General features: G+C 40.3%; 1 protein-coding gene across 3 annotated transcripts in view; it reads right to left on the reverse strand.

The window, feature by feature from the left end:
* The window catches only part of DGCR2 (DiGeorge syndrome critical region gene 2), a 48,867-nt gene continuing 34,839 nt past the window's right edge, over positions 1 to 14,028 (reverse strand). For 2 of the 3 annotated variants that reach the window (XM_075718571.1, XM_075718572.1), the window contains exons 5-10: positions 13,862 to 13,938; positions 11,081 to 11,257; positions 8,809 to 9,012; positions 4,635 to 4,787; positions 3,718 to 3,954; positions 1 to 2,930 (exon numbers count right to left, since the gene is read on the reverse strand). In XM_075718571.1, coding sequence (XP_075574686.1) covers positions 2,689 to 2,930; positions 3,718 to 3,954; positions 4,635 to 4,787; positions 8,809 to 9,012; positions 11,081 to 11,257; positions 13,862 to 13,938 — 1,090 coding nt within the window. In that variant the 3' untranslated portion in view covers positions 1 to 2,688. The remainder of the gene's footprint in view (positions 2,931 to 3,717; positions 3,955 to 4,634; positions 4,788 to 8,808; positions 9,013 to 11,080; positions 11,258 to 13,861; positions 13,939 to 14,028) is intronic. The other variant, XM_075718573.1, reaches the window with a different exon arrangement.

Here is a 14,028-nt window from a genome sequence, read left to right on the forward strand (position 1 = left end):
AAAAAAAAAAAAAGGAATCGAACAGATTCCTGCAGTGTTAGGAAAAGTGTGAGGTAAGGTATCTGTTCACCTCAGCCACAAAACACAGCTTCAGAGACTAAACCAAGCCAAAAGGCCTTTTGTTATTGCGCTAGGATACTACAAAGAACAAATATTCCATCTGGCTTCAAAAGAAATTGGAAGTTTTCTATTTTGCACTGCTAACAAAATATTTTTCAGGAACAGATTGTAGTACCATAGACTTTGCATCCTACTTAAGTGTACACTATCACAGCCTGTCCTACAACAGAGTGTAGCCAGCTTGAGAGAAGTATTAACCCTAAGAGCCTAGTTTATATCCCAGTGCTTAGCTTCACCTAGCTGGACGCAGCGCAAAGATTACCATCTACAGTATGTATAGATATATATATATATATACCTCACCACCCAGAAACACACACACACACGCATTCATACCTATAAAACTAAAGAAAAATCAGTACATACAATGTATAAAACGTATGAATGTGCTCAAAAATGCACAAAACCCGCTTTATTGTCATACTTCAGAAATGCTCAATAACGCATGGTTCTGACTACTGCTATCCACCCACTTCATAAGACCAGGACTTGAACTTAGAGAAGGAGACGGTAAGAGATCCCACAGGGTGGAGAACTGCTCCTCTCGTTTCATACCACTGCTGTTAGAGCCAGCCAAACCAAAGAGCAGCACGCGGGTGGTGGTACGGCTCCAGGCGGAGAAGCTCCCTAACAGTGCTTCCTCCCACTCGTGTGCCAGCAGTGCACCCCAGAACTGTGATTCATGCTCTCCGATGGATTCAAGATTGTTAGCAAGTGTCTGAATATCAAGACACCAAATATGATCTCAGAAACAGAACTCACAGTTTTCTGTGCAAAAGGAGTTGAATTGTCAAGACCAATCCCCATGTACAGTATAAGCCTATAGGCAGGACACAGAATAGAAAGTAGCAGCATATTCAATGGGGAAAGAGTCAGCTGCACTGGGAAACCACAACAGTGGGTTAGGATTTGTCATACAAGTATGATTTCTCACCATTACTAGAAAAATAGATCACATGCACACCCCCATGCAGTGCTTTCTTCCTGTCCCTCTAGGCTTGTACCCTTCATAAGGTAACAGGAGAACACTCACAAGGGGCATTCTTTATAAATTCCTTATAATTCATCTCATCTGCTGACTGCTACAGTAAGTCAAGGAGAAGCAGAGGCAAGAGGAGGATGGGGGAAAAGGGTAAATTATTTGTACACCAAAATCCAAACTTAAATTTAAAATCACCTGTAAAGATTATTTCGCATTCATTATCAAAACCAACAGTGCTTGACTTTGGGTTTAGTGAGGGAGTGAATGCATCTTTTTGCCATCTATAAATTAACTTAAGAGTTCAATCTGAGGGGGAAATTTAAGATGACATATCAGACTGAAGCAAACTGCTTTACTGATTTAAGTACACTAACCTCATTACAACCCCTCGTGGGACCTGGATAAATGGTTTGGGGGGCATGGGGGAAATCCCTAGAATAGGGTTGGCAATTCATGAGACTCTGATAAGGAACAAGTGTCCAATTAGAATTAAACATCACATATAGTGCATGTTGATCAGCGTTTTTAAATGGTATTTGTAGAACTGTAAAGAAGTGAAATGGAGGGGAGGGAACACACTTACATGCTAAATATAGCATGCAATAAGAAAAGCAAGAACAATGATCTTTATCCAGGCCAGTCTTGTGCAACTGTTCACTGTAACGGAGTTAAACTACAAAGAAAAATACCTCAATCTTCCTTATGGGATTATAACAAACAGGGGCTTTATACAGTGAAGTCAGACTGCATCAAAGTTAATTGCTTCCCGTCTCTTCCCTAAAGTACTACCTAACTCATATGAGGATTCTACCAAAGGGACACAAGCATTACATAGACCCAGTTTTCTTTACGGGCCAGAAGTTTACCCGACAATATGAGATTTTGCAGCTACCAAACAACAAATAATTGTAATTGCAAATCCTAGTTTTCTTAGTACCCACTTGTCACATATTGCGTAGATCATTCATCCTCCAGTCCCTACAGTGTTCTGAAACGGCAAGGCAGATCAAAACATGCAAATGTTTTATACTGTGTAACTCCTACTAGGTGGCAGGTGTTTTAGCTCCTCAGTGTTCCCGCTCTGTAAAACAGGCCCCCAGCCCTTTCCCCTGCAGTTCCATCTTCTCTGCCTTTTTCAAGCGTAGCACTGAAGCAAGAGAGAAAGCAATTGATTGAATGGTGACTGCCCCCACCCTCCTTTTCCATCGTCTGTTCCCTGGATCCAGTGGTATCCAGCCAAATCCAAGCAGCTTTTTTCTGATGTAGATTTTGTTTCCTCTCAAGTTAAGGAAAAAAAAAAACCTACCCATACTTTTCACCTCCTTAGAAGTCAAAGGAATTCTCTGCACTCTTCTCCATAGCCATGGAAAAAAAGAGCAGTTATACAATCCATATTTACAGGACAAATCGATTAGTGAATGAATAACAACAGCCAAGAAACGAGAGGCACAATCCTAATCTAGAACATAAAAGCAGTGTTCAAAAAACAAAGTGGAGATTCCTTCTGAAGTTCAAACCACCGATTTGTTTGTCTGTGCAAACAGTTGCTAAAACTATTTCTGACCAACAGCCGGCTTTCTACTCCTTTATACAATGGTATTGAGAGAACAGTGGCTGTGACGGCTGCCCGTAAGAGTTTCTGCCGGAGTGTTTTCATTTAGCGGTGTGTCAGGAGGGACAAGAAAGGTGCTGCTGTCAGCAGAGTCTTCCAGTTCCACTGGAGAAGGACCAACTGAGGGAGGAAGCGATCCCTCTGTAAGCTGGGGGGATACATCACAGTTTCCTAGTGATGGAGGACTGCTTTGCACAGTCTGAGAAAGAACTCCATCTGCAAAGGACAAAAAAATAAGCAGAATCAGAATGTGAAGTATATCATTTTACATTCCCAAATAGATTCACTGTCTGTATTTCTGGAAGCTCTGAGTTTTTCCTGGTTTTGCATTAATGCACAAAGAGATGACACTGCAAAAGAAGAAAATTATGTAGCAAAAATAAAACTTCGATATATAAATAAGATACTTGCACTAATCAGGCTCACTTATCTTGTGAGATATGCTGCTATAAAATCCCGAATTGGAATGATTTCTACAGTATGTAAATATCACAGCTGCAAAACTGAAGAGGACTGGGTGAATCATTAGAAAGTGATATTTTTGGTCAATTTTTGGGGGGTGTGGGTGGGGGAAGCGGGGAGGAGAGAAGACACTGGATATATGTTACTCGAAAATCTCTCGTACTTGACATTTGTTCTACTTTTTAACACCAGTCTCTATAGACCTATCTCCAAAAGACCAGAAAAAGTACCAGCACAGTGGAAACTCGATAACCAGGTAATCCATCCAAGGTAATGCTTGAAAATAGGTAAGGTCTAAGACTTAAAATGCTTGCAGCATGGATTTGACTTGTAATTCAGGTGATCCAAAGAATCTTTGAGAAAAACCAAGCTTAATGATACATTTTAACAAAAGACTTTTCCATCACAGAAATAGGAGATTTTATCAAGAAATATATTTTCCCATCACAATCACTAAAACACATGATTATACTTAAAAAAAAAAAATCTACCCTCTAGCCAAAATGAAAAAGAAGAAGAAGAGAAGTGAATGCCTGCATACCTGGAGTGGAACAAAGGATGCTGTCTGGATTGACAGAAGCCTCATAAGGAGGAGGCGGGTCATCCGGATGTTGAATATCTGGATACTTGTAAGCGGTATAGGGTGGAGGCGGATCATGGAAGTGAAATGCCCCACCTTCCCCATCATCTGAAAGGTGCAGTGGAGTAAGGCCAGTTCCAAAACCATCGGGACCATAATCAAAACCAGGCATCCTGCGACCCAAGTTAAAATGATGCACTATTTCAAGAGAAGAAAAAGAAGTAAGTGGCCTTATCCCATGCTTTCTTCTTCAATGTAAGGCAGATTTCAACACCTTTTTCCATTTTTCACACCCAAGGAACTCATGTCTCCTGAAGACCTAAAAAAGTCTACATAACCTATACAAGTCAACTCCCTGCAGTTACACGATACCTAGGCCCACCTGCTCCCAGCCTGTTTGTCCTGCATCACATCTAAATTTGAACCTAACCTCTTCAAACAAAGGAGTTCGTTCACACATAGGAGATATTTCAGATTTGGACCACATACAAACAGAAAGTATTTTTCCATTATCGGCTAAAAAAGTTCAAGTTTGAAGAACCTACCAAGACACACACACAGAGGCACAGTCAAGCAAGACCATGAGATTTCTCACCTTTAGGTACATCAATCTGTCAATAATAAGCACAAGGCACAAGATAAGTGCTGATATCAAAGTTTTTCTTTGAATGTGGAGTGGTTCAGAGAACCAAAACTTGTACAAATCATGACTGGTTCAGCCATCCAGCGCGGAGCTACACTTGGGTGTGGTACTGACTTAGAATCTCTAACCAGAATTCCACTGATGTTTTCCACAAATGTGTATTTCTTCTGCTCTCTTTATTCTGAAGCATATACACTACTTAGATAAAGACTCTTTACAGGTACAGACTACTTACAATTTGCTCCAATCAAAGACTCTATGCGCTCTCTCCGCCTCTGGCGTAGCCGGTGGACCATGAAAAGCAGCAGAGAGAGGATGAGGAAGGAGGAAATGCAGCTAACGATCAGACGCATTCCACCAGCCATTGAGTCAAACAAACTGTTGCCATCTGTTACACAAAACATATAAAAGAAGCCTGTTACTTTTGTTCAAGACTCATTTTTCTTCATGTTCTTCTGTCAGTAATGGAGAGATAAATGCTGAGTGGAGATTCATTAGCCTGGTTTAACACTTCTCCATATTTCAAAAATGTAAGAAAATTACTAACATCAGACGATTTATCTATTTATTGCAAGAAGATCTAAACGTTTCTAAAAATGTCTTAATCAGCAAAAGGGACAAAATGTTGGTGGCTTCAGGTCTCTGAAAACGGGAAAAAGGAAAGGTTAATGACATTTTGCACATCCACTTATCCCCCTGGCATGGCTGATGACGATATACTAAAGAGAACAGCAGGCCTGTAAGCAATGGGAAAGGCCTGAGAACTGGCATATCTACACACTACTTCTACATGATTTCTGACATCTTAACTTTTACATTTCCGACAACAAAATCTCTAAACAGGGTCATTATCACCAAGATGCAGTCATCTAAATTCCATGTGTCATTGGTACACTGGTCAGTACCACTAAGTGATAGGAGCTAAAAACACCTTAAAAAGGTGAATCAACGTGATGATCATCTTTCAGGAACTGAAGAGATTAAGGTAAACAGGAGTTAAATCTTCTCCTAGAATAACATAGCAAGCAACTGGCAGAACATGAAACACACTGAGGAGCTTAGGACTTTGAGAGCTCTATACCATTGCTAACCAGATCCACACTTGGAAGGCTGTTGTGGGCACATTATCACTGTTCTACCAGTGCCAGACATGAGAGGTATTAATTTTTCACAATTCAACTAATCACACTTCGCTGTGCTTAAGTAGCATGTGCACATACAGATACTCTACACAAAGAAAAATGACTGTGCTGTATTCTTTGCACCAATTTCCCATTAAAGAGCTCTGAATGAGAAATGCACCCAGGTTAGGTGTGGATAAGAAACAGATGAAGGGGCTGCACAACCTGATCACCTACTGCTACAGGACACAAGCACTACCAGGTACAAACCCTTCTCCCCAGCCACCGCACTTCCTAGAGCAACCAGCCAGATCCTGGCCACCTCTCCTCTCCCGCACCCACCACAGCTGCAAGAGCTCTCTCAATACTTTTCCTTTCACTAACAGCAGCTAAAGCTGTATCAAAGATTCCTTACAAAAGAAAGCTAAAAGCCTCACAAAAGTTGTAAGTACTGACTTGCTACAAATGCTAGTAACAGAAAAATCCACCTAATTTATACATCGTTAAAGTACGTGGCTAACAGGCTAGTATTTATTATGTATATTATATTATATATCTTGGCAACAAGAAATTCATTTAATAGTGCACTATGTGTAGAGCTCGAACATTACACAGCCTCTCAAATCTGGCTGTGCAGTACAAAAGCCTCTGTGCTGTCAAACCTTTTAGCAACCCTTACTGCCAGAGCTTAAACCAATGCAGTCACACACCTACCAACCAATACACCCTCCTGAACACCACAGACCTGCCGTTGTTCATCCTCCATTTTACGGCAATGCTGACCTCATGAACATCATAAATCAGTGCTAATAACTGCCTTAAATAAAGTGACTTAAGTAAAACATACACAGAGGCAAGCATGAAGCAATCTTGTAGGCAGAAAGCCTGACTTCCACGTATTCTCTTTAGGCCAGCTACAACTGTACTTCTTGGGCCTTCTGGGGTGTCTTGGGCCTCTACCACACTGCTCCCAGCCTGTGAGAGCTCATAACATTCAACCTGTTTGGCTGGATAAACTATTGTCAAGTGAAGTCCTAGATTTTAAAAAAAAAAAAAAAAAAAAAAAAGACAAAGACCCAGCTTGTACAGAACGAGATAAGTCATCACAGAGATTTCCAACGCACATAAATACAAATAGATTATTTCAGAAAGGCTATTTTACACTCAATATAGTAGTAATACCCTGTAACTGCACCAGTTTAGTCATTAGAAAAGCTTCTGCACCATCAGCTCTTTCAAAGTATTTTATTTCTTTTATTATCTTTTCACAAGTAAGAGTTGCAGGTCTGTCTAAACAAGAGCCACACAGAAAAATTATTTTCTGCCACATCCATGGAGCAGCAATAGACAGACTACCGTGGTTTCAGCATCAGATTTTCCTCTGCTATTTATCTTCAACTAAATGAGGAGAAGCATCTTTCAAGAGAGTGTAGCTGTGACTGCTCAGCTTACTCCTACCACTGAAAAATTCCCCTACTACCAAGTCCTTGAGTAATATTCGTTATCCACTTGTAATCATTGCTCACCCACTCACACTGTGAGAGCTGATTACCTGCCAACCCAACAGCAGGATTTATCTCCCCCCAGTCTCTCCTTGGGTGATTAATTTACTTACTGTTGATTAGTAAACTGTTTTCTTTCCTTTGCAACAGAGCTTAGGGAAGAGATATGTGAGAATTGGACAAAGATAAATACGTGCTGATTAAAGAAAGTAATTCATTAATTTTGTCATCTGGAATAGTCATTTATCAACACCCAGAAGGAAAACTGAAATGCTTCATTTAAAAATTTCAGTGTTTATCACTAGCTGAAGTAACTTCATTATGAAGGAAGTTTGACAGCTGCTTGATGATTCTTCTCTGAAAAACTAAGTTACTAAAAAAACCAGAACACTTCAGGCAAGAGTATAATGAAACAGTCTTATTTAGCATCAGTACAGAAAGAAGAGCTTAAGGATCGGAAAGGATGTGGTAAAATACACTCTTCAAATCAGCATTCATGAAATAGTTAAGACCCACGGCAATAAGCAAGGATTAAAGAATAAGGCACGAGGTTATCCCAGGTCATCTTATCCGCCTGCTGGATGCTGCTTTGCTGACACTGTTCCTGAAGACAAAAAAAAGTGAAGACAAAAATCTTAACTCTGCTGATAAGAGTGGGAGAAGACTCCTGCTTTTTCCCCACTCTTTCACCAACCAACCGGCAACACTAGGTACGAACATCTGTTAAGCTTAACCCTCAGAACGAATGTGAATGACAGTAAGGAGGAGCCAGTAGCCTTCAATGATTAACTTCTGTAGTTAAGACAAGTAGGAAAGACTGCTAATTTGGAAGCCAATAAGCACCCTTTTTTGTAACAGACTGAAATAGAAGCCTCTGATGGGAAGAGTTGACCTTCCATGTTTTCCATAGGAGTTCAGAACAATAGTTTCTTAGTGCACGCACAGATAAGATTAGGTTCTTTTTTTAAAAAATACCAGAAATAACAGTATCAGAGAATGGTTGAGGATGGAAGGAACATCCTGAGATCATCTAGCCCAACCCCTGCTCAAGCAGCGTCAGCCAGAGCAGGTTGCCTAGGACAGAGTCCAATCAGGCATTGAATATCCCCACAGATGGAGACTCCACAAGCAATCTGCTCCAGTATTTGCCCACCCTCACAGTAAATTCCAGGAAAGATACATTTCTTTTTGCAAGTCTCTTTACAGAAAAATACCCCCCTCCAAAAAAAAATCTACATCCCCAAATGGTGACTGACAAACAGTTCAGAATCAACAGAAGACTTTACTGATCCGAAACAAGAAGCCACACTAAGATGACAAATCCAGTAAGCAAGGTTGCATGTCCCAATTATTATTGAAACTCTATTTATAAACTTTGCTTCCCACATGATCCCTGCAAACTTCCACACACATAAATGCTCATGTCCAGAAAAAGATGCTTAATTAGTGCTCAAGAGAAAAGTCTTGTCTTTTCATGACAACTAAACATGACAAAGGAACCATGCAAGATGCCCTAAGAAAAATCTACAGTAGTATCAACCTCCATACAGAAAATAAGCTACTGCTTCCCCTATACAAGTAGCATCAAGGATGACTAATTATTTCTAGCCACAGACTCAAGTGTTTAATTTCCTGTGATTTAAGATCTTTCCCCACCAGGGGGTTTGTACCCAGCAATGCTGAGGCACTGAAAGGATGCATCATTTCAAACAAAGTTATACCCAAAGATAACCAAGTTGAGCACTGAACTGATTTTTCTTGACAAACTGTAGCAGTCAACTCTTACCTGGGTCTAAACATGTAAATTTGCAGCACTCCTTAGGGTCCTTGCGATACTGCTGACACCCCTGGGGCCGTTCACACAAAGCAGCCACGCACATTTCAGGTTCACCGTTGTGACATGTGCAGCTCAAACAGGGATCATTCCCTTTTGGAGTGAAATAGTAGCCTTCATCAACAATGTTGTCTTTGATATCAACGCAAGTCTGGCCTAGAACAGAAACGCACATCAATATCCAAGTGTCTGTGAGCCTGCCAGGCAGGAGTCCAGTTTATTCTGTTACATTAAGTGATTTGTAAACATAAGCAGACCACCAGTTAAAAGCCACATTAAAGCAACTTTGAAAAGGGATCTCCAAGGAGCGGGGAAGGTAATGGATAGTCTGGAGGCACGCAGGGATGATTTACTGCTCAGAATTGACAAATTGAGTTTTAAGTATTTAATGGAATTGACACACTTTCAGGCATCTTCTCCAAGACACAGGAAAGCAAGTGGTCTGAGAAGTTTAAGCTTCATTGTCAACGCTTACTGCAGCTCCCTCTCTCTCTCCTGGTACTTAGGAAAAGCTGGATCTTCTCTGGACCAAACCTGAAGGACACTCTTAACAGGCCAGGCCTAAAAAAGGAAGCCAGGCAATAGTACTTCCACTGCCCTAGCTGCATCTTGATCCCCACCCAGCAGAGGAAGCTTAAGTGCGTTCTGTCCACTGTCCTTTCCTCTCTCTGACCTAAAGGCAGGTACCAAAACCAGAGAGAGGGAACAGAGACAGCGCTGGGACCTGCCAGCTGAAGCAACTGCTCAGGGAGGGTGGCCTGCCCCCTCCACCCTACGCACAGGTCAGCTGGGAGGGTCCACAGGAAAGTTCAGACTGGAAGAAACCTGAGGAGGTCTCTAGCTCAATCTCCTGCTCAACGCAGGGTCAGCTATGATGTCCCAACAGGTTGCTCAGGGTTTTATCTAATCTGGTCACAAAAACCTCTGAGGACAGAGGCTGCACAACCTCCCTGGGCACCTGTTCCACTCTTGACTACCATCACAATTAAAGTTTTCCCTGGCATCAATTCATATCTCGTTTCAACTTAATGCCCTTTGACTCCTGCCACACACCACTGTAAAGAGCCTGGGGCTCCATCTTCTTGATAACCTTCTTGTAAGTACTGGCAGGCTGCTATCAGGTCCCCTGGAAGCTTTCCCTTCTCCAGGCTGAAGGAGCCCCATTCCCACTGCCTCACCTCAAAGGACAGGCGCTTCAGCCCACATCACCATCTTGCTGGCCCCCACTGAACTCGCCTCAATTTGTCCAGGTCTTGTCAACATTTTTCTTGCACTGTGAGGCCCAAAATTGGACACAGCATTCTTCTGCTCAACTCATACATCTGATACCCTCACCCTCTGGTTAACGTTTCGGCAGAGCTATCGCCTTCCTTACAACATCATCCTGAAAAGATGACCAAAAAGGTAATCTTTTGATCATCATTTTGATTAAACACATGTCTTTCAATATCAGATTCCAATATTTTATTACATCTCAAGGTAGACAAGGCAATATCCTGTCTTCCTAATTTTCAATATTTCAGGTGCAAAAGCAGGCAGAGGAGGGCTGAATTTTCCTCCCTTGCCGTTCTGCAAGTCTTTTTCCTGCTTTAAAGAAAAAGCAAACTAGAAAAACTTCAAGAACAGCAGTAGAAGTTCAACAACTTTTCTCCTTCTTGCAAAGAAGCACCACCTATATCAGGTATCTTAAATATTATCTGAAAATACTGAAAATACCTCTGTTGGCATAAAGCCTTTTGGAGTAAAGAAATGTGAGATACAGAATGAAAGCCATTTTTTTCACTTTAAGTCAGTAGCTCCACTTGCTTTCCCCCCCCCCCCCCCACTACTTCTAATAATTAGCTGGGAAGAATTTAATAGAATTTGCTATATTCAAAATAAACCGGAAATAAGTGTTTCCTCATTTTCATGGCAAGTTAATAATTTAAGAGTGATATTCGCTAATAAGGCATGCTTTTTTTAAAACTTCTTTTTTTCTTTTTTATTTCATTTTGGGGCTGATATAGCTGCTTAACAATAATTTTTTAGTGAAAATCTGTACTGTGGCTGACGACCACACATTATGAAACTCTTATTTATTTAAACCAAGAAAAAATTTAACTCGCCCCCTTTTTTTTAATTCAGTGGGCAAAAGGTAGAAAGGATAACTAATCAATTTCCCCATATTTGTTATATGCATATTTAAACATGCAATACAGTTAACACTGAACTAAGATCAACTTACTCCTTTTGCAGAGGAATGAAGATTTCTCATAGCAGTTTTCAGCATACCAGCTGTGTAAACCATGGTGCCGAAGGGTAGGAAAATGGAAACACTGAAGCTGGGCACAAAGAATGTTTTCATTTTCAGACATAGCCGTACCAAAGATAGGGTCAGGGGGTAAAAATACTTCTGAAGAGCCTAGAACAAGATGCATTGGTATAAGGAGCCTGTGGGTATGCAAAGCTTTAGAAAGGCTCTGTAATGCCACTCATTTCATGCATACCAACTCTGCTACAAGGCTACTGTCCTCTAGCTTTAGCTTCCATTAGCAACATTCCTCCGGGGGAAGGCAAACAGTGGGGAGGGAAGGGGTGACTCAGACAGAAGAGGCTGCTGGTTTCAAAGTACTGGATAATTTTGTCATTCTGCACCAGTAGGAGTGATGTTCTCATATCTCTACAAGTGCTGCTTTCCAGAGTCCCATGGGGTTTGCCTGCCAGTAGTAATGCGCCCCTTCAAACAACACTGAGTTTGTCCACTCTTGCTACTAGTGGAGCAAGAACCCATACCCATCTTGTACCTGGCACTCCAAGCCCCTACTAGTGCTTCCAAAGATGTGTGTGCATCTATCCTGTGCAGGGCACTGCAAAGCCGCTCCCCCACGTCTCATTCCGAGTGCAGAGCAGTGCTATGCAGAGAACAAGGCTGCAATGCTGCTTCTGCTGCTGCAGTGGTGGTATGGACTATTGGTCCTTTCAACTCGCATAATCATTAAGAGACAGTATTATGATGGGTTCCAAACAGTGCAAGAGGTGTACAGGGCATTTTATAACTTTTAAAGTGCTGTTTCTAACCAGTGTCTTGCTTCACCATTAAATCTGCTGGTATGCAAAGTTTTAATGGGATTAATAGGAGACCAAGACACAGCAATTATAAAAATTAGCCTATTTTCTATGTTTTCAGACGCCTACTTCCCAAATCTGAGTGCTTAAACATTGATTTTAACAGCTCTTGCAGTTCGCATACTACACAGTCTTCTCACGTGATGGTCCTTTCAAACACTGTTAGGTATGATGTTTTGGGTTGTTTTTTTTTTTTTTTAAATGTAACTAGTCTGCTATCATTTTTTTGAGGGCTTACCTTCCACATCTCCCAATAATGGATTAAAAGTTCCAAGCTATAGGACCCTAAATCACTTTTCAAACAGACACCAGGAATTCAGAGTCTACCTCACTACAAGTCAATGAAGCTTAAGTAGTTTTTCAGAAGCTACTGAATACCACTATGTACTGTTATGTACTTTATTTCATATAGGTATCCCTTTATTAAATAGAAAGCTTCCAAACAAAAGAATATATGGTATTGAGAAAGCTTAAATTTATATAGTGCATCAAATTAAATAAAACTTACGATAAAAACAGGTATCATGATTTTTCTATAGTTTATCCCTCCCTGGTTGTAAACACTCTGTCAGCAGATGGCAGTGCAGTCATCTTTCCAAAGCGCAAAGAAAGGTCCTTCTAAGGAGAATGCTTCCCCCCTACCACCCCCCGCTTTGGCTTCACAGAAGAAACCTACCTATATAAAGAGTTTTGTCCAGACCAGAGATCCCTATTATGAGAAAAAGTTGGACTTTCCTCCCTCCCTTTCCACTGCTGTCCCAAGACATCTTTAGGTTCTTTACTTTAAGAAACTAATGAAAATGTTCCTGCCTCACAAGAAGCAGTTTCCTCTGAATACTCAGTCAACTCTATTCCCTTAAATGACAAAAGAAGTCAATATTTTTGTGCATAGCAGCACAGTAAACAAGTACTGTCATCAGAAAACTATGCAGGGTTCTACTACTTCTCATGTGTCAAAGGAAGTATTTTTCAAGATGCAACCGTTTAGCAAAATTCTGTTCATAATTATGTATCTGTACCTAATGGACAGTTTTCCTTCCAGATTTTCCATTACTGAAAATTGTGTATGAGAAGAAAACTATTCAGATTAGTTTTCAAATCCTACACTGGAATTCACAGTGCTGATGCTTAAAAAAACCTCTTTGTTTTCAATTTTCCATTATCTAAACCAGTACAGCATTTAGACATTCAATTCCACACATAAGAGTTCATATAATGACTTTAAGATTAACTAATCCATCCCCTGAATTAATTAAAAATAAAAGGTATAGAAACGTAGCTTTGCATTTTCAGCAGAGGGAGCTGCTTGTTTTGCAACTGAAAAAGTTCAGCCCGTGATGCCTATCAGATTGATGTTCAGTTTCTCATATAAACTGGGATTTATTTCTGGGATTAGGCAAATTTTATCTGGGTTTAAGTAAACTATCTGAAGTACTTTAAAATGAAAAAAAATCTGAGTAATTGTGCAAAATTCAAGATTTGGTAAAAGTATATAAAAATCTACCAATTTTTTAAAAGCTAAAACCCCCAAATATCATACACTAGTCTGTGCAAATACTAGAATCAGGAATCAGCAGTTCATTCAGACACTCACCACAAAGAACAAGGAACTACAGAGTAGTTTCCTTTTTCTCACCTTATCAAGGGGAAAGACCAAATAAACCAAAAACCACATTCTTCCCACAAAACATCAATGTGAAAAACTACAAAACTTCTAACTGAAAAAATAAGACGTATATCGAGTATTAAACTCTTCCGTTTTGATACTGTAAAGCGAAGTAGTTCCCCTACACTATTTCAATGCTACCACCAAAAGAAGTTATGTTGTTCTTGCAAATTATATTCATGCTTTAAAAGTTTCCATGGGCCATTTAACTAAGTAATAATTTGAGAGGTCTACCTTTATAAGCTACTTCCCAGTGACCTTCTAGAGAGTGATTTCGATTGGTGATCACATACTGATATCCAACCCAGAACCTACAAAAAAAAAAATTAAGTCAGATTGTAAAGATACAAGCCAAAAAACATACTAACAAATTAAAACAAATTACACAGAACCTTCCAATG

Source organism: Pelecanus crispus, chromosome 11 (genome assembly GCF_030463565.1).
Source record: "Pelecanus crispus isolate bPelCri1 chromosome 11, bPelCri1.pri, whole genome shotgun sequence".
NCBI lineage: Eukaryota > Metazoa > Chordata > Aves > Pelecaniformes > Pelecanidae > Pelecanus > Pelecanus crispus.